General features: G+C 44.6%; 1 protein-coding gene across 5 annotated transcripts; it reads right to left on the bottom strand.

The window, feature by feature from the left end:
- Nucleotides 1–150: 150 nt before the first annotated feature.
- Nucleotides 151–27,334, bottom strand: MRO (maestro). Of its 5 annotated transcripts, none has more exons than XM_039228804.1 (8): nucleotides 27,286–27,334; nucleotides 22,574–22,703; nucleotides 11,871–11,973; nucleotides 10,302–10,448; nucleotides 8,813–8,995; nucleotides 5,891–6,046; nucleotides 4,703–4,810; nucleotides 151–2,078 (listed from the first exon to the last, which is right to left on the bottom strand). In XM_039228804.1, exons 3-8 carry the CDS (start codon nucleotides 11,967–11,969, stop codon nucleotides 1,950–1,952), a joined length of 822 nt encoding a protein of 273 aa, XP_039084735.1. In that variant the 5' UTR covers nucleotides 11,970–11,973; nucleotides 22,574–22,703; nucleotides 27,286–27,334; the 3' UTR covers nucleotides 151–1,949. The 5 variants fall into 5 exon arrangements, with proteins under 5 accessions (XP_039084735.1, XP_039084740.1, XP_039084736.1 ...); XM_039228808.1 differs by having other exon boundaries at nucleotides 2,012–2,082; XM_039228806.1 differs by lacking the exon at nucleotides 151–2,078 and adding an exon at nucleotides 4,070–4,353.
- Between the last annotated feature and the right edge of the window lie 544 nt (nucleotides 27,335–27,878).

Below are 27,878 nucleotides of genomic sequence, written 5' to 3'. Positions count from 1 at the left end.
ATATTAAAAAATAAATAAATAAATAAATAAACATTAAAAAAATTAGAATCCAAAGTTTTTCTAAGAACATTTAGCACATATATAAATACAGGAATGAAAGACTTACTCTACTATGGTCAGACTGAAAGAATGTAAATTCAGTAACATAAATACAATGATAATCAACCATAAGCCATTTTATTTGTTATCAATAGGCTAAAACAAAAATGACACAAAAGGCCAAAGGTAAACACGAATAAGCAATAACCACCCCAGTCTTTCCAAAGCAGACCACAATACACACCAATAAGCATTTCATTTTTATTTGAAAGAGCGTTTTTGCATGTGTTCTGGAATTACAAAAGTAATGCATGGCTTATTGCAGAAAACTTGGAAAACGCAGAAAAGCACAGATACGTATCTGCCTTATTTCTAGCACTATCTGCTAGCTGTCCTACACAGCTGCTCTTTCTCTCTTTATACAACACACCCGAGTGTTTTTTATTCACTCGTGTGAAGCATTAATTACTCTATGGACTGGAATTCCACTGGATTCTGTTGACACTGAGTATGGGTACCAATCACCTGTTAGATTCTCAACTTCCTTATCCTTCCTCTCCTTTCTCCATCCCTTTAAGAAAGATCCATGTCGTGAACAACCTGAAAGCAGGGACCAAGTTTTATGCATACCTCTCCCTTGACCACTTAGCGTGATAGTACTAGAACATTCCTTTTTCTTCCTTTAATTCACTCAACTGTTCTATACCTAGTGTTTAAAAATAAGAAATGTCAAAGCATTACCTCTAGACTGGCAAATTAATAGGCATCTTATGGCAAAAGGGATACTTTAAAGATATGAGCATAAAGGGAACCTGCAGTTTGGTTATGAGGAGAGAAATGAGGCCCCTTATTTGTCAAAATGGGCTTCTCTGATAGAGTAGTAGCTTCAGATAACTTTCTGACTTTTTTCTCCCCAATCAACATTTAATTACTAAGCACCTCCTGGGTGCCTTTGAGGTCATGTGACAGTTACAAAGCTATACACGATCGGATCCTTTCTTCTGCAGCTTCAATCTAACGGGGTGAAAAGACATGTAGGTAAAACTTTGCAAATGAGATAAAACATGTCAAGTGGCTAAGATTGTTAGAATGCTCTGGGAGTTCAGAGATTCGAGCTGAACTCGCATCTGATTGAGGGGATCAGGCATTGATCAGTCTTAGAGGAGGCATAAGATATACATATGAAGTGTGTGTGTGTGTGTGTGTGTGTGTGTGTGTGTGTGTGTGTGTGTGTGTAAGTATGCATGGCTAGGCAAGGGAGGGAATTTGAAGCAAAAAGAATAGACTGAGCAAAGGCGAAGGAGTATAAGAGACCAAGAAGTGTTTAGAGAAGAGAGAGGAGCAAATCTTGACTAAAGAAAAAAAGTAACAGAAGAAAAAGCTGGAAGGGAAGAGTGTGAACCCATGGCTGAGAGCCCAGAATAGCAAACTAGTTTGGACTCTCTTCCCACTATAATTTGGAACTATTTAGTCATTCAGCAAATATTTCTTGATCATCTGCTATGTGCTAGGTGCTGTGATACATACGGTGAGATACAAAAAGGCAAACAGGCATGGCTTGTGGTACAAAAGCAAGGCATCCCTGCTTTCACCATGGAACTCCATGATTACCTTCTAGAAATGTAGTTTAAGCTCGAAGAGGACTTATCAAGAGCAAAACAAAACTGGCCAAAAGACAAATGAATGATAAGGAATTGCTTTTGGTTACTTATTGCTGAGAGAGAAACTATTCCAAAAGTTAGTGAGTTAAAACAACAATGATTTGATTAACTTGCTTACGATTCTGCAATTTGGGATGGGCTTCGTGGAGATAGCTCATCTCTTTGCCACGTGGCATCAGGTGGGGTGGCTTGAACACCTGGGGACTGGCTGGAACGGCCAACTTGTATCATTTGTCTGGACCTCAGACTTCATGGTAGGTTGAGTTCCTCAGCTCTCCTCCACATGGCATCGCATGTGGTTAGCTTGGTTTTTCCCTCCAAAATGATGATCTCAGACATTCTTCTTTGTTCCTGGTAATCTGACTTCTTACATGGCAGCTGGCTTCACCCGGAGCACAAAAAAGGAAGCTCTTAAAAAGTAGCTTAAAATTGGTACAGTGGTTATTTTCAGCACATCCTAATGGGGAAAGCGGGTCACAAAGCCAGCCCAGATTCAGGGGGAGAGGTCTACATGGGGCGTGAATATCAGGAGGCATGATTCTTTGGAGGCCCACCAGAGGAACAGTCAACCACAAATCTGAAAGTCAATTCAACAGCATCTTCCACAATTTTAATCAACTAACGGGCATTAAGGACATAGATAGTTCTGCTCTCCAGCACATACCCTGCCTGCCTCACTCTACTTCCACCTTTTTGCATTGTTAGCAAAATGTATTTATTTCTCAGGCCGCTACTGATCACTGCATCAAATTCTGAACAGACCTTGCAATATAGTTACAAACAGGCCAACATCTGGGAAGGGAGAAGGCTCTCAGCTGAGAGCCATCCCTCCTGCTCCTGGGCCTATGTCACTCCCTGGGCCTGTGTCACTCCCAAGAGCTCCCAGGTCATGTACCCCAGCTTCAAAACAGGGAGACAGAAAACCCATTCGTGCGTAGCTCCAACTCCCCTTCTGCCATCTGCCATGTCCTGCCTCTCCTGGAGACACCTCAGCCCGCCTCTGTGTTACGAGACCCTGACTCTGGAGAGCTGGAGCAGAAGATGGCATTCCTGGTTTGCAGAATGACATCAAGACCCTTCTGCAGCATTTATTACCGTCTTACATTTTCCATTTCCCAAACTGGACAGAGTTGTCCAGTATGTTCTGAAGGCCAAGCTCAGTGGTAATACCAGAATTTCTATAGGAGAAGCTTGGGAGGCAAACTGGTCGGAGGGAATGTTAGAGGGGCTACGAGATTTTTCTTGAAACTTTTTACAAGAGCCATGTGATCACTCATAAGACTGGAATTGATCACCAAAATTGACATAATTAGCCAAGAGGCGACAAGTCAAAATATACACTTAGATCACAAATTTAATTAATAAAAATGTGTGCTTAGTACATATAAAAGCAAAAGTTAACTGAGTTCAACAGAGCAGCAGCTGAGGGAGTTTTTTCAAATATGTTTTGGTTTTGTTTTGTTTGTTTTATTTCTAACCATCTGTTAATTATTCCATATTGAGACAGAATCACACTGTGATTAAATACATGTTCCAGAAGTCTGTCCATACAGATTTGAATTCTGGCTCCATCCATTCACTGGGTCACCTTGGGCAAGCTACTTAATTTCCCTGTGCCTTATTTTTCCCACTTATAAAAAAAAAGATAATAACAGTACCTTTCTCATAGGGCTGTGTGAGTATGAAATAATACTTGCAAAGTGCTTAGGGTCCAACAAATGTTCTCAACAAATGTTCCTTATTATTCCATACATTACTACTAGCCAGTGGTTTTTTAACCCATGCTTTATAGATCTTTTTTTCTCTTTATTAATTCATGTTTGGGATGATCTGGAGGCAAAGACCGCTGAAGATTAGGAGAAGCTAAAGTTACCCTCCAAACCCCTTTCTGGGTCCCTTGGCCAACGTTAAATAGATCTTGCCAACAAAAGGTATCAATAACAAAGTGTCAGTAGCAGATTAAAAAAATACTTCAGGTAATACTCTCCTAAGGCTCAGAAATTAAAAATAAAATTAAAAATAAAAGAGAGGTGGGGCGCCTGGGTGGCTTAGTCACTTAAGCGTCCGGCTTTCGCTTAGGTCATGATCTCGCGGTTCGTGGGTTCGAGCCCCGCGTCGGGCTCTGTGCTGACTGCCAGCTCAGAGCCTGGAGCCTGTTTCAGTCTGTGACTCCCTCTCTCTCTGACCCTCCCCTGCTCACGCTGTCTCTCTCTCTCTCTCTCTCTCTCTCCTAGAAATAAATAAAACATTAAAAAAAATAAAATTAAATTAAAATAAAATAAAATGAGAGGTGACAGAGATAAGAAGGAAAAAGCTGAGAAATAAGCACTGAATCTACATATACTTTAAATGTTTTAAAGAAAGCGTGTACCTTCTCATCAAATGTGTATGGGGAGAAAATGAGATATATAGAAGCAATTTAGAGTTTGCTTGGGATATAATTATACAATTCCATGCAATTGCCATCAATTGTTCTCCCAGCATCGTTTTCTATTACAATCACAAGAGGCAGGCAGAAGCATCCGGAAGAGTTAAAAGAGGGGGACTCTCAGCCCTCCTGCAAGGTGCTCACTGGAACAATTTCCCTGCTGCTCTGTGTTTACAGAATCTTATTTGCATAGAGGAACTGCAGGAGCTCTGGATGATAGTGGCTCTGAAAGAAATCAGCAAAAGTGCACGTGAGGGATGGATTCAGTACACCTCCTTGACTCTAGAAGGAGTAGAAAGTTGTCAAGCACAGAGCCTGAAGAGGATCAATCTTCAGATTCTCAGAGATCGGATCATTGCCTAACGATCTAAAGCGGAAGTGCCAATAGATTTTGTGCATAATCCTCTGGGCGTTTTGTCACTGACGTTGCATGACGGGTCAGTTACAACCGAAACGTAATTGGCCTGAATCATTTTATGGGGAGTGACTCCCTCGTGTGGCTGTCTGCCTTCCGGGTTGACACCAGGAGGGCAGGGACCTCTGGGAGAATTCTCTGCTACCCTCTCTAACTCACCAGCTGCCGGCTGAGTTTAGGGTTCCTTTGATCTTCTTCACTCTGGAAGCTGTATTCCTTCCTTTCTTTCAGATATGGAGAACAGGCTCGAAATGTTGTTTTGCAAGCCTGAGAAAAATAGTATTACCATCTTATTGTCAAAAACATTAGAGTTCTATAATCCAAGCAAGGAAGAGCACTGTACCCAATCCACGGTCTGGGGGCTACGGAGGGTATTAAAGTAACTTCTAAAAAAGTTCAAAGACCTCAACTTTATCTTGTTAATCAGGCCATACCACCCAGAACATGCCCCGTTTCGTCTGATCTCAGAAGCTAAGCAGGGTCGAGCCTGGTTAAGAGCCTGTCTACTTGGATAGAAGACATCAGCCTTGAAGGATTTTGCTTATAAAGCGGCCATGTGTATATTTTGGGGCTGGTGGGGAAAACATAACTTTATAGTTTACCACGGCCCTTATCATTGTCCCATCAAAAGTAGTTCTGGATTCCTAAGTTTGATATCTCTCTCTGTCTCTATGTCTCCCATGTTAAAGAAGACAAGTGTTTGGAGGAAACTTTTGCCCCCAGTGGTTTTGAAACACTCCCCCATTCCAAAGCAGGCCTGAAGTTGATCCAACCTTGTTAGGACATATTTTCTCCAAGAATAAAACAAAAACTCTACAGGGGGTGAGAAGCCAGGGGTGGAAAATCTATACCAGGTACAGCGAGAGAAGCTAATTGGCCTGAATTAATATCGTTGTTATGGGGGCTACTGACCCGGAGACTAAACCTGTGCCTCTCTGCCCCCACTCTCCACTAACGTGAGTTTATCTAGCATTGACAGGTGTTGCTACTGGGCAGGTGGGAGAGCAGCAAATGGAAAATAACACTTTTTTTAAAAAAATATTTTATTTTTAAGTAGTCTCTACACCCAACGTGGGGCTTGAACTCATGACCCTGAGATCAAGAGTTGCATACTCCACTCACTGAGCCAGCGAGGCACCCTGGAAAACAGCACTCTGGCTCAGAGAGGGATGATTCACTGAGCACACGCCTTTCAAAGGATTCACGTGGACACACTGGCCCAAGCGAGTACAGTGTAACTCAACTGGCGGGTACACAGGATCTAGCATCCCAACAGGGCAGCACCAAAGCCCCCTTGATGAATGACACAAAGCTTTCATGCACTTGGTTGGAGAATCACAGACTTACCTTGGCCACCTGGGGGTTTCTGTCCTGTAAATGTATCAGGAGGGAATCTTGGGTCTGCTTAACCTGACCGGTGAAAAATTTCTTCCATTTCCACCCAACGAAGTCCGCCAATTGCCCAAAGAGGATAAAGGCTGAATATCTCAAGTTGTCATTCTCCTGTGGGTCCCAGTAAAGAAAACAACAAAGCCCAGGTCATTACTGAAAAAAAGAGAGAGCATCAGAGAACAACACAGCCATCAATCTTTGTTGCATGGTAGGAGATGGGTCACCAGATTCAGTCTAAAGCGTTTAGCTGGCTGAGATGAGGGACAGAGAGGAGACGGGTTGAGTCCTCAGTGAGCGTCTTCTCTGGCAGACAAGACGAGACTGGGGGATCTCTATGCTAATCCCAGCTTCCCAGCTCCTTTCTTTATTAGTTAATGTTTTGTCAGTAGAATACATTTATATGGTTCAAAATTCAAAATAACCAAATAGTTATATATATATAACTATATAAATATATATATAAAGTATATTTATAGTATATAAAGTAAGTCTCCTTCCTAGCCCTTTCTGCCTGCCACTAATTTTCCCTCCCATGAGTGAACAAAGCTATAAATTTTGTGTGTCGCCCTCCAGAAAATTAGGAACAAACCAGAATAAAATATACATTACATAGTCCTTCTTCACATTTTTACACAAATGGAAGCACACCATGCCACTGTTATGTACCTTGATTTTTCACCAAACAATCTATCTGGGAACCCTTTCCATGTCGCTACCTAAAGGAATTTTGGGGTGGCTGCATTGTAATTCATTCAACCCATCTCCTGTTGATTATTCCCAGTGCTTCTGCAAGGGCATCTCTCTTTGCTTTTGGTCTGAGTTTCCCCTCCTGTAGGAGAAATAACAAGTGCGTGTCTTCTCTGCCACCCTGCCACCTCTCCCTGCTTTTAGTTCAGTTGGCTGATTTGTCCCCAGAGGTGTGTCACTGGGTTCAGTCCTTTCTTGGCCTGGGACTATGTCAGTGAGTTCAGTCCTTTCTTGCTCTCCAAGATGATCAGTCTAGTCCAAGTATCTCCCTTTTCTCAATGAGGAGACCAAAGTTCAGGACATTTCCGTGACTTGCTCAGAAGTCACACTGTCAGATGACAAAGAATCAGGGAAGTACACAGTCTCCTGGCTGTTGGCAAAGGGATGTTATATCAATGTTACCTAGTCCCATGGAAGCTCCAGGTAAACCAGAGGGAACAGGGCTGAGCTGGGCCTCTTCAGGGACAAGAAGCACATAGAACTGGGGGGTCACAGACACTCAGCAAGATCAATGACCACTGATCATTTCATGAAGTATTAAAAAATAGCATGTGTGACACTTACAGAAATTGCTTTAGTGTTGCACTTTCCTCACTGTTCTACCAGGTGTGTGTGTGTGTGTGTGTGTGTGTAATTCAATTCAACACTACCCTAATGCTGTAAGATGTACAAGACATGTAAGATGGGTGCCTTGTCCTCTAGGGGCCTGACAATCATCTGATGAGAACGCACACACTCCTGGCATAAGGCAGGTAGACAAGAGTGGTAGTCTACATATAAATGATCAGGAAACAACTCTCCATGAGTATTTCTAGGTTTCTACACATCCAGGGCTTTCTGATAAAAAATTACAGTCAAGATGGGGGGCACCTGGGTGGCTTAGTCAGTTAAGTGTCTAATTCTGGATCTTGGCTCAGGTCATTATCTCACAGTTTGTGAGTTCGAGCCCCACGTCAGGCTTTTGCGCTGACAGTGTGGAGCCTGCTTGAGATCCTCTCTCTCCCGCCTCTCTCTGCCCCTCCCCTGCTTATGCATTCTCTTTCTCTCTCTCTGTCAAAATAAATACGTGAACTTTAAACAAATTATGGCCAACTTGGGTATTAAAAAAATGATTGCATGATGCACAAGTCCTGAAATTAAGATAGCACCTCCAGAGAGATTTAGAGACATCTCCCCGGAGGTATCTGTTTACATTCCAGGGAAGTAAAGTAGAGACCTTCCTTTCCCAGAGATAACTGGTTTACATTCCAGAGCAAAGGTCTCTCCATCTTTCTGTCTCTCCTAGTGGAAGGAAAGGCAAATGTGCCAGAAGCTGCTATATAAACTTTAAATTTCATAATTTCAAGATTTTTCTTCCTGTCATGTGGTGCAGGTTCATCTGGAGTGTTAGGTGTGGGAGCTTTTGCAAAGTGCTCTGTGAGTAAATAAAAGGTCTGTTTCCTGTTCTACAGGTACTATCTTTCTGTTGGAGTCAGAGAGAGAGAGACAGAGAGAGAGAGAGAGGAGACAGAGAGAGTTAACTGCAGTATCTCAGAATCCCCACAGCTCCAGACTAAACAGTGTACTTTCTGCTTAATCTACCTTGTCACCTGGCCACGAAGAGCACAGGTCATGTAATCAGAGGGCCTGGTTTAATATCCACTTGCTGGCTCTGTGAACCTTGGGCAAGTTACCTAACCTCTCTGTGCCGTGTTTTCCATGTTTATAAAATGAAGATATTAATGGTGCCTACCTCACAGGGCAATTAAGAAGATTATCGGAGATAACCCATGAAAATTGCCAAGCTCCATGCCTGGCACACTGTCAGGGCTCGCTAACAGCTGACTATGGTTATCGTCACATTCATAAGAGAGCACCAAATACATGTTGGCAGTGCTATCATCAACTCTATCCTCACGGGCATATATTCATTCCTCCATAGGAACAAAAACTCCTCAAGGGGTAGTGACGGAATGCTATACTTCTTTATATGTCTTCCTTAACCCCTAGTACAATACTAGTCTCTTAATATGGTTTCTTAATTAATAAGTTAATAATAGAGACCATGTTCTCTGAGCGACATACCCAGGGCTCACGTTTCTAATCCCACTTCGGCTTCAATAACCCAGAAATCTGAATTGTCTCGCTTACATCATCTAGTAAAGTCCTGGTCTGAAGAGTGATGTCTATGAAGAAAGAGCCCAAACTTTTCCCCTGGAACTTGCCCAGGATGATGGTCAGAGTCTTCAGACTCTCATGGATGACGTCAGCACTCACAGGGTCATACAGTCCATGCACCAGCAAGTCTAGGACAATTGTCTTATATTTTTTCACCTGTTATCAAGGTTTGAAAAGCATTAATAGTCTAGTAATCTAGGAATTGCTCCCAGTGAGTTGAAAAGCAATCCCACTTCTAATCTTCCAATAACCAAGGACTTGGACTGAAAGCATGGTTTTTTCAGGAACAGCCACAACTCTGGGGCATCTGGGTGGCTCAGTCAGTTAAGTGTCTGACTTCAGTTCAGATCATGATCTCACAGTCAGTAAGTTCAAGCCCCACATCGGGTTCTGTACTGACAGCTCAGAGCGTGGAGCCTGCTTCAGACTCTGTGTCTCCCTCTCTCTCTGCTCCTTTCCCGCTGGAGCTCTGTCTCTCTCTGTCTCTCAAAAATGAATAAATGTTTAAAAAAATTTTTTAAAAAGAGCAGCCACAACTCTTATTGCAGTACAAATGCTTCCATTAACCTGACCCAAGAGTCAGCTCAGTCTTGGAAGAAGAACAGAAAGAGCGATCTGGAGCTTGGCCTTTGAGCAGACGAGGCCAGCAAGGGCACATCAAGGAGTGGCATGGGCTGGGTGACCTAGGCATCCAGAGCATAGTGGGTACTTTTATAGAGCATGAGATAGAATGGTCACGGAAGTTGATAGATGCTAAAGGCAGAGGTGGGGAAAACACCTACCAAACAAGCAAAATTATTCAAAAATAAATTAAACTCGCCCAAGAGGGCGATGTCCAGGTATGTGTTAATCCCATCTGCAGCCCTGTTTCCCAAGGCTGATAGTACTGAGGTGTGACAACCCTCCAATAACTGCAAATGAGTCACACCCTTGTACAATCTCCTTCCCTTGAGTGTGGAAGGAACCAGTGACTTACTTCCAGCCTACAGACTATAACAATGATGACAGGATGTCATTCCCATGGTTACGTTACATTACGTGGGATTCCATCCTAGAAGTCATGGGTGCTAGAGGCTTTCCTGCTGGCCTTGGAGAAGTAAGCTCACAGACAGTGAGAGGACAGCCTCAGGAGCTGAGGTGGCCAGCCAGCAAGAAGGCAGGGACCTTGATCCTACAACTGGAAGGGACTGAATTCTTCCAACAGCCACACAAGCTTGGATGAGGAGCCCAAACGTCAGACAGAAATGCAGTCTGGCCCACCTTGACTATAGCCACATGAGATCTTGAGCGGAGGACCCGGGTAAGCTGTGCCTAAACTCCTGACCCAAGGAAACTGCAAGATGATGACCGCCAGGTGCGCGGTGATCTGTCACACAGCAGTAGGTAATCAGTACATGAGGTGCCATCTCCCATGACTGGGGACTTCAGGCCATCAAGTTGGCTGGGCACCATCTTCTCCTACCTTGTCAGGGGTCTCTGAGGCCATCGCTCCCAGGCCTCTCATTGCCATGTGACGCTTTTTAGCATTGGGGTCCTGGGCTCTTTCTGCCAAGATGAAAACCACGTTCTTCAGAGGCTCCTGCTTCTGGAGACTCAGTGTCCAAGAGACCTGGGTAGTAAGCCAAAAGTGTATTGATTTGGAGAATGTTCAGAGTCAGACCCACCCTAGCCCAAGCCCTCCCTCTAAAGAAAATCTGTGTTGCCTGCTCGATTTAGCCCTTCTTTGTCCTGATTTTTGCTGGAAATATATTGGTGTGATCTACACAGTGAAGAAAATGGATGAAAGAGGAAATAGGCAGAGAAAAATAATGCAGGGCTGGTGTTGAGGTAGGTTGGGGGGATTGTGGCAGGTGCCCTAGCACCACTGAGGGTGTGCTAGAGCTCAGAAGAAAGGGGGCTTTGGGCAATTGCTGTGAGCTGAGAACAGGGACCCTCCACGGGACAAGGAATGCCGTACTGCTTCCATCTCAAAGGAAAGAGTTTCCCTGACCCTTCTTTCTCCTCCAGCTCTTCCCATTATTCTGCTGTACTTCAGAGCTGAACACTTTGAAAGATATGTCTATACTGGTTTTCTCCGATTCCTCTCTCCATGATCCCTTGAACCTTCTGGGGTCAGGATGACGGCCCCACTAAGTCCAAGGGTTCGTGCTCGGCACTCATCCCCCTCAGCCTCTCAACAGCACTTGACTCAGCTAGCAAAGCACATCTACCAACATTTCAGGGCACCTGAGGGATGTCCCATCCCCAGAATGCATGCATCTGAGCAATTAAGATGAGGAAAAGAAGGGGCACCTGGGTGGCTTAGTCGGTTAAGCGTCCGACTTTTGCTTAGGTCATGATCTCACGGTTCATGGGTTCGGGCCCCGCGTCGGGCTCTGTGCTGACTGCCAGCTCAGAGCCTGGAGCCTGTTTCAGAGTCTGTGACTCCCTCTCTCTCTGACCCTCCCCTGCTCACACTGTCTCTCTCTCTCCTAGAAATAAATAAAACGTTAAAAAAAAATTTTAAAAAGGTGAGGAAAAGAAATGCATAAATAATGCAAATTGGGGAACACTGTATGGTTGACACAGGAATCTACTTCAAGGATGAAACTCTAAGCGAACGTACGATTCCCACTCCAGGAAGGCCCCAGTGTTCTATGCCTCACACACGTAGCGACATGTGCTGGAGTCAGAGCCAAGGACAATGCAAGATCCAGACAAGATCCAAGAAAAAGCCTTAGTAGCGAGGGGCTAGAGGCTGGACCCACAGCCCTATTGGGTATTTTGCTGATCACCAAGTTTCATCGCTATTTCTCAATATTGATTGCACTGCATTCTATATTTTTATTATCATTAAGCGTGCAGCAAGCTAAATTCTTCCCAGCTCATCTTGTTCTCCTGCAAACATTCTGCAGAGTTATAAGAAATGTCATCAAGCGTTTTGTCAGAAGGAGCATCAGCGGAGCCGCTGGAACTAATTCAGACCAGGCGAGCACACTTTACAAAGTGGCTGGTGGGGAGGGACGTCTGTGTACAAGCTGTGGTGACAGACCTTGGAAAAGAAAGACACCATAGACGTCCTTTTCTTCTTAGGTGGGGCGGGGGGGATCAGCAGGGGCTCGCTCAGGATTCTTCTCTGTGTTTGGTCCATGGGACTAAAAGAAAAAACACCAAGAATTGTCATACGAGCCACACACACTCCTCCAAGCCTTGTCCTCAACAGGCAATGCCATACAAAGCACTATGCCAGGGTAAGGACACAGAAGTAACAACCCCGAGGCTTGTCCTCAGGAACCAATCCCCTTGCTGAGGAGATGGGACAGTCCCATGGAAAGATAAAGAGCAGGAAGAAATGCAGCGGAAGCATCCCGATGGGCTGTCTCCTGGTTCCCATTCCATCCCAGAGCCCCCTCGTATCAGAATCTCCAAAGAGATGAAATAAAGACTCTGGCCCCGCACAGATCCTCACGAGTTAAAGTAAGAAATAGCCTGAAACTTTGTGTTTTTTAAAGTTTCCCAAAGGACGCCTGGGTGGCTCAGTCAGTTAAGCATCCGGCTTCAGCTCAGGTCATGATTTTACCATTTGTGAGTTCGAGCCTCATGTTGGGCTCTGTGCTGACAGCTCAGAGCCTGGAACCTGCTTCGGTTTCCGTTTCTCCCTCTCTCTCTCTGCCCCTCCCCCGACTCATGCTCTGTCTCTCTTTGTCTCTCAAAAATAAATAAACATTAAAAAAAAAAGTTTCCTCAAGAATGTACATTGGTACTGCATTTTAGAGGGGATCTGGATATCATCTCTTACAATTTTGAAATGTACATATCTTTCAGTGACCCTTGCATCCTGCCGATACACTGATCCATCAGACTTTCAAACACATAAACACCGGATACACACTACCACTTTGTAATGAATGACCTTGGTAATGTAATGTCCTTTAATAGTTGTAACTATTTCATAAATAAGTTACACATATATATTACAGCTATACAACTACAGGGTAACTACTATGCAGTCATTTAAAAGAATATTGGGCAAAAAACACTATAAAACACTTAAAAGAAAAATCTATGTAGGTAATATATGTTAATAGACATCATTTTTTGGAAGGAGAAAAAGAATATTGGGCAGATCTACCTATGCTAAAATGACTTCCAAAACATGCTATTGAGTGAAAGGTGAAAATCAGTATGCTACTGTTTGTGTTAAAAGAACAGGAGAAAGGGAATATATATATATATATATATATATATATATATGCTTGCATGTAAAGAGAACAGGGAAGAAAACCCAAGAAAATTTAACAAAAATTGTCTCTAGGGGTAGAAATCTGAGCAAATAGGGTAGGAAGAAGACTTACTTATTCATACTTTTTTTTTATAGCTACAATATTTGTAATTTTACCATGGGTATATATTATTTAAAAAATATATTGTAGGGGTAGCTGGGTGACTCAGTCAAGTGTCTGACTTAAGCTCAGGTCATGACCTCATGGTTTGTGAGTTCGAGCCACACATCAGGCTCACTGCTGTCAGCAAGGAGCCTGCTTCAGATCCTCTGTCCCCGCCCCCCCCCCGCCTCTGCTCCTCTGCCCACTCACATTTTTGCTCTTTCCCTCTCAAAAATAAGCATTATATATATAATAAATATATATATATAATAAATATAGCTCACAAAGTGATTCTGATCTACAGCCTGATTTGAGGTGTACTAGTATAAACAGTATAAACTAGTCTGAACTAGTATAAACCAGTGCTTCTCAGATTTTAATGTGCACTAGAATCAGGAGAGGATCTTGTTGAAACGCAGATTCACTCAGTGAAGGTTTCAGATGCTGCCTTTCTTATAATCTCCTGGGGGGGGCGCCATTGTTCCTGGTACGAGGACCACACTTTGAGGGCCAAGATGTAAAGTTAAGAGCCACAGGAGTCAAGGGAAGGCTGTGGGCTGGAACAGCTGGTAAAGACCCCCACTGCATGTGGCTGGGCTTTAGAGGCGAGGCACACAGCACACGGAATACATCAGTAATACTGTAATGATGGCATATGAGACGTGGTGACGACGCTTACATTCGTGCTGAGCACCGAGCAATGTATACAATTGTCAAGTGACTGTGTTGCATACTGAAACTAATATAACATTGTATGTTAATTATATTTCAATTAAAAAACAATATGGGAGTGGGGGGGTGGGGGAAATGGGTGATGGACATTGAGGAGGGCACTGGTTGGGATGAGCCCTGGGTGTTTATGTAAGCGATGGATCATGGGAATCTACTCCCGAAGCCAAGGGCACAGTGTATACACTGTATGTTAGCTAACTGGACAATAAATTATATTTTGAATAAGTAAATTTAAAAAAACTTAAATAAATACATATATATGTAAGGGGTGCCTGGGTGGCTCAGTCGGTTAAGTGTCCAACTCTTGATTTTGGCTCAGATCATGATCTCATGGTTCAGGAGACGGAGCTCCACATCGTGTTCTGTGCTGACAGTGCAGAGCTTGCTTGGGACTCTCTCTCTCCCTCTCTCTGCTCCTTCCTCTCTCTCTCTCTCTCAATAAATAAATAAACTTTAAAAAACCAATATAACAATAATGAATCTGGCAAAAAATACTTTATAAAGTTGGTTAACAAAGCCCAAAATTAACAGCAAAAAACACAAAGAAATAAAAATAAAGGAGAGGCAGGAGCATGTTTGACACATTGGGATTGCAGAGGGGTTCCGTGTAGTTAGTGTCATGGCAGTAGTGGTAAAAACAATTAAAATAGGAGAGTGCAAAAGAGAAGGCAACAGAAAGTAGTTAAAGGCCAGCTGTGCAGGATGTTGACTGCTAAAGAGATCAGTTTCAATTGTATTTTGTACTTAAGAGTGAACTGTTGTGTTTTTTTAGAGAGGTGAAATCCATGTAACATACAATTAACTATTTTAACAATGTTGTACAACCACCACCTCTATCTGGTCCTAAAACTTTCTCGTCACCCCAAAAAGAAAACCCCATTCCCATGATGAAGTCATTCCCCATGCTGCCCTCACTTGCAGCCCCTGGAAACCGTTTTTATACCTTCTGTCCCTATGGATTTACCTATTCTGGGTATTTTATATAGAATCATACAATACTGTAACTTTTTGTGTCTAGCTTTTTCTCTTTTGGTATAAATGTTTCTGAGGTTCATCCATTTAATAGCATTTATTGGCATGTCATTCCTTCTTACGTCTGCGTAATAGTCCATTCCAGGCATACCTCAGTTTATTGCACTTTGCTTTACTGCAGTTCACAGATACTGAGTTTTTTATACATTGAAGACTTGTGACAACCCTGTGTCAAGGAACTCTAGTGGCACCATTTTTCCAATAGTATTTGTTCACTTCGTGTCTCTGTGTCGTATTTGGTGATTCTTGCAATATCCCAAATGTTTTCATTATTAACTATATTCCTTCTGGTGATCTATGATCAGTGATTATGACTTGCTGAAAACACAGATGATGGTTAGCATTTCTTACCAATAAAGTATCTTTTTAATTAATATGTGCATTTTGTTAGACATAATGCTATTGCACACTTAACAGACTACAGTATAGTGTAAACACAATTTTTATATGCACTGGGAATCCAAAAAATTCATTTGACTTACTTTATTGTGATATTCGCTTTATCGCAGTGTTCTGAAACCTGACCCACAATATCTTAGAGGTATGCCTAGATGGATATACCACGTTTGTTGATCCATTCGTATCATTGCTGATAGACACTTGGGTTGTATTCACCTCCTAATTATTGTGAACAGCACTGCTATCAACACTGGTGTACAAGTATATGTTTGAGTATCTGCCTTCAGTTCTTCTGGGTCTCTACGTAGGAGTGGAATTGCTGAGTCATATGGTAATTCAATGCTTAACTTTTTGAGGAACCCCCAAGCTGTTTTCCACAGTGCCTGCGCCATTTTACATTTCTACCAGTGATGTGCATGGGTTCCAATTTCTCCACATCACCAGCTGTTATTTTCCAGTTGATTATTATTATCATTATCATCATCATCATTTCCATCCTAGACGGTGTGAAGTGGCATGTCCACGTGGGTTTGATAGCACTTCCCTAATGACTAATGGCTTCATTTTATGCACTTGTTGGTGATTTCATTATCTTTTCCAGAACAATGTCTATTCAAATTTTTGCCTGTTTTTTATATGGGTTGCTTGTTTTTGAGTTGTCAGGATTTTTTTTTAATGTTTATTTATTTTTGAGGGAGAAAGACAGAGTGTGTGGGGGAGGTACAGAGAGAGAAGGAGACACAGAATCCGAAGCAAGCTCCAGGCTCTGAGCTGTCAGCACAGAGCCCGCCCAACACAGGACTTGAACCCATGAACCACGAGATCATGACCTGAGCCGAAGTGGGACGCTTACCCCACTGAGCCACCTAGGAGCCCCTAGATTTCTTAATATATTCTGGATCCTGGGCCTTCATCAGATATGCAATTAACAAGTATTTTTGTCCCACTCTGAAGGTTGTCTTCATTTTCTCAACAAGGTCTTTTGATGCACCATCACTTTCAATTTTGACGAAGTCTAATTTATCTATTTCCATGGCTGTTGCTCCTCATGCTTTTAGTGATGTAAGAATCTATTGCCAGATCCAGAGTCATGAAGACTTACCCCTGTTTTCTTCCAAGATTTTTACAGTTTTAGCTCTTCTGTTTAGATTGTTGATCCATTTTGAGTCGATTTTTGCATATGGTATGTGGTAGGAGTCTAACTTCATCAGAGCCATTGATTTTTGTTTTGGTTTAAAAAAAATTTTTTTTAGTGGGAGAAATAAAACGTAAGTGCCGCAGGGGTTCTCCACCCCAGGTGCAATAAAATCACCTGAGGAACTTTGAATCTCCTAATGCACTGGCTGTACCAGAGACCGAGTCTATCACCAACTCAGGCCTCAGTAATTTTTAAAACTCACGGAGTGATTCCAATGGGCAGTCACTGAGCTAGGGCGACGAGTGACCAGTCACCTTGGTTTGCCCTGCAGTATTGTGATCTATAATAAATATATATTTGGCCTTTGTCCCCATTCCTGGCAGAAAGCTCCTGGAACCCTTGGAATTTCCTAAGTGGTTACAGTGATGGAGGCATCTTTTGTCATGTTAACGAGGCTACTTTCAGAAAGCCCTTTCTCACCAAAGGATAAAGCTGGTTGCCACGGGAAGTGGAGGGTTGGAAACTTCAGTCCCACCCCCTTCTCTAGGGAGGCCAAAGAGGCTGGAGATGGAATTCAACAACCAATTACCGATTATTCAATCATGGTGATTTAATCATGGTAAAATGAGGCCTCTACAAAAATCCAAAGGCGGGGAGTTCAGAGAGCTTCTGGGCTGTTGAACACGTGGAGATGTGGGAAGAGCTGCACACTCAGAGAGGGCATAGAAGCTCTATGTCCTTGCCCCATAACATCACCATTTGCATCTTACATCTGGCTTTTCCTGAGTTAAATAAACTGATGGATGATTCAGTAAGTAAAATGTTTCTCTGAGTTCTGTGAGCCATTCTAGCAAATTCATCAAACCCAAGGAGGGGCATGTGGGAACATCCAATATATACTGGTTGGTCACAAGCACAGGTGATACCCCATACTTGCAACTGGCATCTAAAGTGAAGGGAGAGGGGACAACCTTGGGCTGAGCCCCTAACCTGGGGATGTGACTCTGTCCCTAAGGAGATAATATCAGAATCGCATTGAATTCTAGGACACCTGATCAGTATCTGCTGAGAATTGGAGAACTGACTGGTAGTGTGGAAAAAACACACACTGAGCCTGGACCTGAGGGCTTTCCTGGAACATGGGATTTTAAATGCTAAGACCAGGAAAGTCCTGGGCAAACCTGGACATATTGGCCACCCTACCTACTGTACTTGAATTGCAAACTTATTTAAACACAGGCGGCTGACAAAACCCAGCCGTGTTAAACAGCTGTGCTTCGGAACATTTGACTCTGACCTGAAGTGCGTGAGGATTTGGTTTCTCCACCATCTCTGCCCCTCGGCCCCTGCTGGTTTCTTTAATGCTCTCCCGGTCAGAAGACACTGGAGAGATCCATGGAAATACCTCTTCACCTCCAGCCCCTAGTCTCTATTTCTTCCACATCTCTGGTCAACAGACCTCCCCTCACTACTGCAATGGGGATCTCAAATAAAAGCTCAGAAAAAAAAAATCACCCCACCGATTAGCAATATTGTCTTTGAATAAAGACATTTGCATAAGCTTTATATTACATGAACCCAGCGGTTCTCACACCTGAACGTGCATGTGTGCGAATCACACATGGAAGACTTGTTAAAACACAGATTCCCAGATCGGATCCTCAGAGTTCCTGATACTGTGCATCTGAAGGAGGACCCCAAATCTACATTTCTTTTTATTTAAGCTGACTTATTTATTTTGAGTGAGAAAGAGAGAGCAGGAGCAGGGGAAGTGTAGAGGGAGAGAGAGAGACAGTCCCAAGCAGGCTCCACGCTGCCAGCGCAGAGTTGGATGCAGGGCTTAATCTCAAGAACCGTGGGATCATGACCTGAACCGACATCGAGTCAGATGCTTAACCAACTGAGCCACCCAGGCTCAAATCTACATTCCTAACAAGCTCCCAGGTGACGCTGGGGGGCTGCGGGTCTGGGGACCACACCTTGAACATCACTTCATTCAGAGAAAGAGACTATAGCATTACTCGGCCAGTCTTCTCCAGAATGAAAGGATTTAAAAATTCACACTGCGACAAAACATGCTCGCTTTTTCCCTTTGGTGGTTTTCTGCACATAACCTTCTGTTTCACTAGAACCTGCCACCCCTTGGGCCGAATGCCCCAGATCAGAGCTAACAAGCGTCTGATCGTGGGCAGGGGGAGCTTAAAAGAAGCAAAGGTCCTCAAGCTGAGGGCTGCTCACTCAGGAGGGCACAAGCCTCGTTATAAAACAGCTGGTGTGTCTGGTTCTGGGGCAGAAGGAAATCACACCTAAAACTTCTCTCTGCTGAGAAGGAAAGCAAACCTGACTCCCTGGTCATTGTGCTGACTTCTCTTGTAGAAGTAGCATAGCAGGTAAGGCTTTTAGCCAGCCAGACACCTGCAGCCTTCAGAAGCCAAGCATCCAGCCCTGTCACATCTTTTTGTATATATGTATAGTTTATTTATTTTGAGAGAGAGAGCACAAGCGAGGGAGGGACAGAGAGAAAGGGAGAGAGCAAATCCTAAGCAGGCTCCACACTATCAGCCCAGTGCCCGACGTGGGGCTTGAACTCAGGAATGGAGATAAAATGACCTGAGCCAAAATCAGGAGTTGGGTCCTTAACAGGCTGAGACACCCAGGTGCCCCCCCTACCATTTCTTAATAGGCACATCTAGAACCTAAGGTCACAGAATGCTCTCAAGCAGTGCCAAGTACGTGAGTGCTCTTCATGGTAGATTCAGTATGTGGTTAGAAAAACACACAGGAGGGGCGCTTGGGTGGCTCAGTCGGTTGAGTGTCCAGCTTTGGCTCAGGTCATGATCTCGCAGTTCGTGAGTTCGAGCCCCGCATCGGGCTCTGTGCTGACAGCTCAGAGCCTGGAGCCTGCTTCAGATTCTGTGTCTCCCTCTCTCTCTGCCCCTCCTCCACTCATGCTCTGTCCCTCTTTCTCTCAAAAATAAACAAATGTTAAAAATTTTTAAAAAGAAAGAAAAACATGCAGGACCCCACCCCTACCTTACCACCTCTGCTAGCAAGCCCATCCTGCCTCCCTACCTCCCCATTACAAGATAAAAACTGTGATCTAGTTCAGGCTCTCAGGATATCAGGACCCATCTTGACCTCTGGTGCAGGAAGAGTGAAGTATTTCCCACAGTGTTGGCTGGGTCTCTGACATTAGAATCCCCTGAAGTGCTTGTTAAAAACTCCAGGCCTCGTCCAGAATTTCTGGATCAGAATTCCAGCGTGTGCAGGGCCTGGGCACTGGGTTTTTTACACTGCGTGATGGTACACACACTGGTATGTTCTCTACAATAGAACATAAATCACCCCAGAACTGGCATACCACACACCTCACAAGAGACCCCAGAAGTCAGAAGAGCAGCTGGGGGCCAAGAGGGTATAAGAGGCAGGAGAGTGTTGGTGTCTTCGCAGGGAACAAGGCATTGACCGCATATGTTCATGAAGCACACTGAAATTTTCACAATAGAATTAAAATCATACCGAGCTGCGCAGGCTATGATTTGTATACTTTTCTTTAAAAGTTTCCTTAGAAAAGAAAACAACATAAAAGTGACTTTGGGGTCCCCAACCTCCCCACCTGGAGCTCTGCGGCTCTTGAGTCTACAGCTGCCACCATCCACACGCACTCCCTCCTGCCCGTCATGTCCCTCTGGTCTCCTTCCCAACACATAAGTCCTTTACACCCAATCCAATCAAACAAAAGAATAATTTCCATCTATTGCAATGCTGGATGGCAGAGAGGAGCATTTTAAACAGACTGCGAATAAACATAGTATGTATATGGATTCAGAGATTTTTTTTAAATGTTTGTTTATTTTTGAAGGCGAGAGAGACGGAGTGTGAGCAGGGGAGGGGCAGAGAGAGAGGGAGACACAGAATCCGAAGCAGGTTCCAGGCTCTGAGCCGTCAGCAAGGAGCCTGCCGCGGGGCTGAAACTCCCGGGCCGTGAGGTCATGACCTGAGCTGACATTAGACACTGAACCGACTGAGCCACCCAGGCGCCCCGGATTCAGAGATTTCTTAGGTGCTCTAACTCCATCTGCAAGCCCAGTCACCCCCCACACTTTGCTGTGAGGAATTAGGGTTTTCTGGCGGGCTGGCTGGGTCAGCACAGGTGCCTAGGCCAGTGGGACTGGGCCTGGGAGGCCACCTGGCTACTTTGAAGCCAACAGCATGGCTCTGCTTGTAGCTTCATGTATCCCTGTGTGCTTTCTTCAGCCCATTCCTCTTCTTCCGGGAAGTCCTCCCTGTGCATGCTAATGCCCTGTCCCCTGGTTTTTGCTGTTCCTGAGACCCTGGAGCTTGTCTTCATGGCCACGTTGTGATGTCACCTGGTCTTCCTGAACACACACAGATTTAGGGTGATGCAAAAAACTGCTTTGTGGGGCGCCTGGGGTGGGGCTTGGTCTGTTGAATGTCTGACTCTTGATTTTCCTCAGATCGTGATCTCACGGTTTGTGGGACTGAGCCCCGCATCGGGCTCGGAGCTGTTGCGGAACCTGCGGCGGAGTATCTCTCTCCCTCTCCCTCTGCCCCTTCCTCTCTCTCAAAAATAAATAAATAAACTTTAAAAAAAACGAAGAAAAAGAAAACGCTTTGTATTTTAGGCTGACTCCCAGATAACTTCTGTATATTTAAATTCTTCTGACTCAAAATATGAGGTTTATGGTCAATAATCCTTGAACTTAGTGAAACCAAAAGATATATTATAAAGGCCAAAATTACAAAATACTTCGATCATTTCTGTAAAACAAGGGGAAGAAACTGTTAGATTTCTAACAATCCTCCCAACACTGACCCCATTAATGATAATAATGATATTAATAGATACCATTTATTGGGCACTGTGTATGCTGGGCACGATATTTAGTACTTTGTATAGACTGCAGGAGGCGCTGTTTAACCAGCCAGGTTAACTGTCTTCTCCAGGCCCAACCAATGCTTGTGGCTGCCGGTGCTCACACCTAACTTCTGCTCCACTGGCCCTGACAAGCTTACCAAGAACCAGTTTCTGACAGCTGTGCTTGCTTTGGTAACGGTGACACTGAAATATTATAGACATTGATGAAATAAGAATACACAAAGAAAGGAAGTTATTTCTCTGAAAGCAAAATGGAACATTTCGGAAAGATTCAACCACAGGAACTTAGAATCGGTGTGGACAGTAAACGTTTGCAAAGAGTCTTAGCGGAACAATTATTGGAATTTGAATCGCTGCGCAGGAGTGACTTTACACGTGTCTCCCCTGGTGTCCTTAAGCTCCCATTCTACTGCAAGAAACCAAAACCAGAACTCACAGAAGAAGCATTATGCGTGTGCCTTATGCAAGACAGCTCAAAACCCGCCAGCTGGCGGATCCAGATTCAAAGAAAAGACGATGGCCCTACATTAAAGACTGGGAAATGCTATATTTTAAGGTGAAATATTTGAGACGCGCATCATCTTTTCTGATTCTCTGCTGTAATAAGCTTCTTCCATGAGCTCTCCAGTCCCAATCTTTCAAATGAGAGGCTTTCCCCGTATTTGATTTAATCTCCACAGTAATCTTGAGAAGTTGGTTTAATTATGTCCACGTTAGAAAAGAGGGAAATGGAGTTTAGAGTAATGTAAACGACGCATATCAAATAGCTCCACGTGGCAGAGCGGAGCTCCAGCGTCAGCATCACTACTTCCCATCACTGTGCGCTAAGCCTGCGTCCGGCTCCCAGACTGCGCTCTGCGTGCTCGCCAGCTAAGGACACGCTGTGTCCACACCTCGGTGTGAAGCACCAATGTCTCGTCTTCAGTCCCCTCCCTTCCCAAAGCTCTTTGATGACTTGATATAATGATCTACAGTCTACCTATTCGTCATAGATGAGATTGACAGTTTGTGAAAAGAAAAAAAGATTGGCTTCATGGTCAACACTGCCCACTTCACTTTTACAAAGAGAATGCCAGGGACCCGAATGGCGTTCCAGAAAGGCCCGGGGAACCCAGAGAGACCTCTTCCCGCGGGCAGTCTGAGTGACCCCGGCGCGCAGCGGGCCTTACCTGCGGCGGTCACGTGGTCAAGTGCGGCAGGTGCGGCCAGAGCGCAGTCCCGGGGGCTACTCTGAGCTCCGCTGTTCCGGGGTGGTCGCCAGGTGGGATGACTCGGCTCGATTTTCCCAGCCCTGAATTCCTAACATAGCAGAAGGGGAATGGGACGGTGAAACAGGATCTGTTCAGGACAACGGGTCAGCACCGAGTGTCGGAAATGGAGACTCACAGGGAGAAAACTGAAGTTTAGATGATGGTATTGGGGTGGGGGAGGGAATTGCCCCCGAATACCGACGGGATTGTTCCTAGGCGTTGCAAGCATTACTTGTGTCCTTTACTTTCCCAAACTGTGCTGAGATGTTGTTCCCCCTTCCCCTGGCTGTGCTTCCCCCGTTTTCTTCCCTCATTCCGAGTCTCACCCACACTTTGTAAAGAAAGGACTGCAGTTCTGGGCTCTTCCCCTGCACCAAACGAAAGGGCTCTGCCCAGAGTGGTTTCCCCCGTGGCGCCACTAGATGGCAGCATCACTCAATGGGCGGATTCCAGGCTCGCACACAGCTGCAGCTGCAGGCCTGCCTTCCCTAATGCTGTTAGAGCCGCGTTTAATCTAAGGATGGGACACTGTGTTCCAGGCCAAGCAGCTCCTTTGTGACTGACTGGTGCACCAACAGCTAGAGCTCTCACGCTGACGCCCCTTTCTGCTCAACAAACACCATCGGTCCTGAAAGGACCGGTTTAAACTCTCAACCAAACTGTTGATTTATTGCTAAAACAAAACAAACAAAAAACTGGGAATAATAGTACTTGCAAATTTGACAGCCTCCCCTCCCCCTCCCGTTCCTCCTTCCCTGGACTTCCCAGAAATCTGTTTATCAATAATTATTTATTGTCTGGCCTTGTGTTTGCCAAGGTGGGTAATAAAAGAACAAAGAAAAAAAACTAAAAAAAACTAAAAGAAAAAAGTTACATTTTCAAAGCTTTAGGTGTCCATTGTTATGCTAATAAATGTTTATTGGCTATTTCTCTGTGCCAGACATTGAGGTGACTATTACACAGACCATCTCACTTGATTCTTACAACAAACCTAAGTACTCCTATTATGACCCCCGTACTAAGGATGGGGAAACCAAGGCCCAGAGACACAATCTTGCCAAATGTCATGCAATTAATTGGTGGCAGAGTTAGAGTTCAGCCACAGGCAGGCTAATGTCACAACTTAGACTCTTAGCCACCATGCTACGCAGTGGGCAAGCTTGGGAAATCCAATTAGGACATACGCAGACGATGTAACCAAAGAAGTACGTCAGAGCGGAAGGTTGAAAGAAAAAGTGGAGAGAAGGAAAAGCGATGCCCTTGAGAAAACAAGAAGAATGAAGCTAACACAAAACCCTCTCTGGACTGGGCCCACCGGGCACGCGTGGTGACCTCTGAGAATGCAGTTTCAACAGTGACAGAGAAGGCAAGCCAGAACACAGGGCTATGGGGCTACGTGGAGAGAGGAAATTGAGATGTCTTGCTGCAATAGGAAGGCAATAAATAGACTAGAAGAGAGACAGCAAGGTCACGCAAAGGCGTTCCGGTTTTCTTGCGTGCTTTTTAGAATAGAATAGAGTCTGGGCACGTTTGAAAGCAGTTGCAAGGGAGGCTTGGGTCTTGCAGGTGGTGGAAAGTGGAAGAGGAAGAGGCAGAAACAAAAACAAAAAGAAACCTACGGGGGTGGGTGGTCCGGGGCACAGAGGAGGAGGGAGAGGAGGGAGAGATGCCCCCTTTTGTCTGAAAGTGGGAGACACCACAAGGATGGATATACATTAACACACACATGAGAAAGATGGGCAAGTTTAATTCTTCCAAGTTAGCCATCATCCTTCCCTAAAGCCAGAGTTCAGTTATCTGCCAGAACTGGGAATGAGACTTGAGAGGACATTTTCTTATGCTGAGCTAATCCATATAGTGCTTAGAAGGACCAGAAAGCAGATAAAACTAAGTGAGGCAACAGAGGCGGCTGGAGAAGGGAAATCCCTGCCAAATCTCACTGGGGACCCGGGACTGAATTACCCGCTGCAAGGGCAGGAACACAGCCGATACTATATATGACCCCTTATGTTTAAAGTTTCTTCTGTATTCAGGTTTTAAAATATTTGACAGAGAAATAGTGCCTTCTTCATTTGCCAAATGGGAAACTTAAAGTGCAGATAAGCTCTCCCGGTTTGGCTTAAAACCACAGAGAAGATCAGGGACAGAATCCAAACTCGTGCCCAGGATCCAACTCCGACTCTATCAAACACTTCCTACAAAGGGGTGGGCACAGCCAATGGCCCCACAGAGTTCCAGACACAGCACAGACTTGGGGAGCAGCCACATTAAGATGTGGAGCCCGACAGGGCTAAGCTTCTCCTAAAGTGGCCTTGGGTCGCAGCACAATTCTTCTGGGAATTAGGGAGTTTCTTTGATAGTTTGATTGCAATATTGATACACTGATGACATGTTGTCCTTCACACACCATCATTATTTAATTTTATTGTTTGATGACCCAATTTTCATTCTTAATTAATATTTCCTTATCTGCAAAAGTACATTACTGGGGCTGATGTAAGTAAAAAAATCAAAAAGTATAATTACTTCGTCTGCATTACTGATGAAAAAGGCAACAGGCAGTACTAAATCAATCAACAGCTCACGTTCGCTTTAGACTCAGGAAATGAGAACAAATAGTCACCGATCAAATGGCTTTTCTCCAGTGTGAGCATTTTCAGAGGCCCCTCCTCCTGCGATTGGAGCATTGTCTAGGCAGGAAACTTACCTAAAAGGGAGGGTTTCTCATTTCCTCCCTCTCCTCTTCTTTTAGGAAATCCCTCCGGGTCTAGGCCAAACCCTGTCCTGATTTTCCCCTCCAAAAAAGAAATAAAATCGTCGGCCTGCTCAGTCACAGATTGGGAATACCAACTTCTCATTCAATCGTTGTTCATTCTTCACGTGTTTGTTGATATCTTACTTACCACAAGGCACAGTGCTCGCCAGGTGACACAATACTCAGACTGTGCTCTCCAGGAGAGAGGAGAGAGAGGAGCTGAGACATGGTCTCATGAGTCCAGAGAGAGGAGCCCACAAGGAGCATGGAGTCAGGGGGGAGTCCATCAGGATACCCTTCACAAAGGAAGGAGCATCCGTCCCCGGGCTTACCAGAAACAGAGCTCAGCAGAGGGAGACAGAGAAGAAAAGCATTCCAGGAGGCAGGTGCAGCGCGGCTTTGGGAGCCCAGGTGGATGACCCGGATGCATCAGGGAGCCTCGTGCTTCCCAGACTCTTCCAGAAGCCGCCAGCAGCAGTGGCAGAGCCCAGAGCTGGCTCTCCTCAACCTTCAGCACTGTGTGCTTCCCATTCTACTGTGTATTTGTCTGTTTTCTTAGAAAAAGCCATGGTCATTTTGCACATCTTTGCATAAAGTAAATGCCAGAGGGAGAAGCACCGAGTTTATTTGTTGGCTTCAAATACCATCTAGCACAAGGAAGCAGGAGCCTGGTGATAGCCAGGTGGGGTGAGTGGAATGAAGGCTCTCCGGTTTGACAGACTCTGGGACAGAAAGTTACTGTCAGTTGTTTCCTCGTCTAACTGACTGGCTGTCCTGCCTTTCTTTTTCCTGATTTTATTACTTGACGGTCATTATCAATACCGGAATGTAAGAATAAGTTACAACTCCTCCTTAGGTAGCCTGAGATGATCTCTGGAAATGGTTCTCTACTCTCTTGACCCAGAAAACCTTGACCAATCACGCAAATCAAGAGGTTCAAATCTCTGTGTTCACTTTGAGAACAGCCATGAAACAGCCCAGACGATCGAAAGTATCTGAAAAGTCACTAAGTCCCTGAAAGGTGTCACTTTACAGAAGCAATGCGTGCCACTCCATCGTGACTATGGTGTGGAGTTCAGGCCAGACAGTGGGACTAGACACAGGTCAGTGGCCCCAAAATAGTACTACCCATGCTGAAAAATACAGTTGAGTAATGCTGAACTTAAGAAGTTAGATATTGATTCATTGATCATTGAGCTCATCCAGGTGGACAAGGCCCCAAAAATGTGCCTCCGGATTTACAGAGCTCAGGGTCAGGTTAAACTCCTCCTGCTGCACTGAGATGATCCTTACTGAGAAAGAACAGATTACTGCACTGAAGAAAAAGATATCCCAGAAGAAACTGATAAAAACAAAAAACTTATGGGCCAGGAGTACATTCAGCATAAAATAAATGTCAATAAAGGGTTTTTGGTGTTGTTTTTTTTTTTTTTTGAGAGAGAGAGAGAGGGTGCAAATGAGTGAGGGGCAGAGAGAGAGAGAGAGAGAAGTGAGGCTCACCTGAAGCAAGGCTCACCACCAGACGCGGGGCTCGTGCTCCCTGAGGCAGGGGTTGAGCTCACCCAACGTGGGGCTCGAACTCACAAACCATGAGATCATGACCTGAGCCAAAGTCAGATGCTTTAACCGATTGAGCCACCCAGGCGCCCTCTGGCCAGTGAAGGTTTTACTAAAAGTTCAAGGTTAAGACTTCTACTATCTGACATATGAATTACACCCACACCATCACTCATACCCCTACTTCTGAAAAATTATCATCAATGCCTATAAACTCTTTCAACCTAACTGGTTAAATCTACAGCAATCAATGAACTGTGTTGAACGACAGTGTTTAAGAGAATCGCCTGAATGCGGAAAATGCCCCGTGCTACCTTACCTGATCCAGGCAGTGAGGAGCTCCGCGCCTGCCTCCTCCACACTCATCCGGATAGAAGATGAATGTAACTAATCCCAGGAACATCACCGTCCTTTAAAGGAGCCTGGGGCCGGCCAAACTGCATTTTTGTCCTTGAGGATGAAACACGGAGTGAATTAGAGTTTTATCACAAGACGGAAATAGATAGTAAGACCTCTTTAGGCTATCTACCCCTGATAATTGCTACAGATACATTTCATGCAGGTTTGCAAACTCTGAAAATTCCCACATTAGTTTCCTATTTTGCAAGGGCCCGGTGAGAAAGCTACGCGCACTTTATTGTCGAAGACAATAGACAGCAACGCGAGAGGCCTCATCAACCCCATAGATAGGACCATAAGTCACTGCCCCTGCTTTTAACAGCCCAAAGCATTCTTATGCTGTGTGTCACTTGGTCCTCTAGCTCTGAGGAGGGGGTCGTTCTCATGCTCCTCGACAAGTTGGGAAACTGAGGGGCAGGCAGAGTGAGTGGGGGCCTTGCCAGGAGTCTCAAATCTAGTTGGTGGGACTGGAGTCTCCGAGTTTGGCTTCCTCTCCTGCCTTGACCAGCCAGC

The sequence above is a fragment of the Hyaena hyaena genome, unplaced genomic scaffold, assembly GCF_003009895.1.
Source record: "Hyaena hyaena isolate Hyena2069 unplaced genomic scaffold, ASM300989v1 scaffold_33, whole genome shotgun sequence".
NCBI classification, from domain to species: Eukaryota; Metazoa; Chordata; class Mammalia; order Carnivora; family Hyaenidae; genus Hyaena; species Hyaena hyaena.
This window is presented reverse-complemented; position numbering and strand designations above follow the sequence as displayed.

Bases quoted from the DNA above. Each gene is read 5' to 3' on its own strand.
- MRO (XM_039228804.1), bottom strand. From the start codon at position 11,969: ATGGACCAAACACAGAGAAGAATCCTGAGCGAGCCCCTGCTGATCCCC. The intron at 10,449-11,870 runs GTCTGTCACCAC...CTTACTACCCAG, and splicing joins TGGTGTCTTTCTTTTCCAAG to GTCTCTTGGACACTGAGTCT. The intron at 8,996-10,301 runs GTAGGAGAAGAT...CCTTGATAACAG, and splicing joins CCTCAGAGACCCCTGACAAG to GTGAAAAAATATAAGACAAT.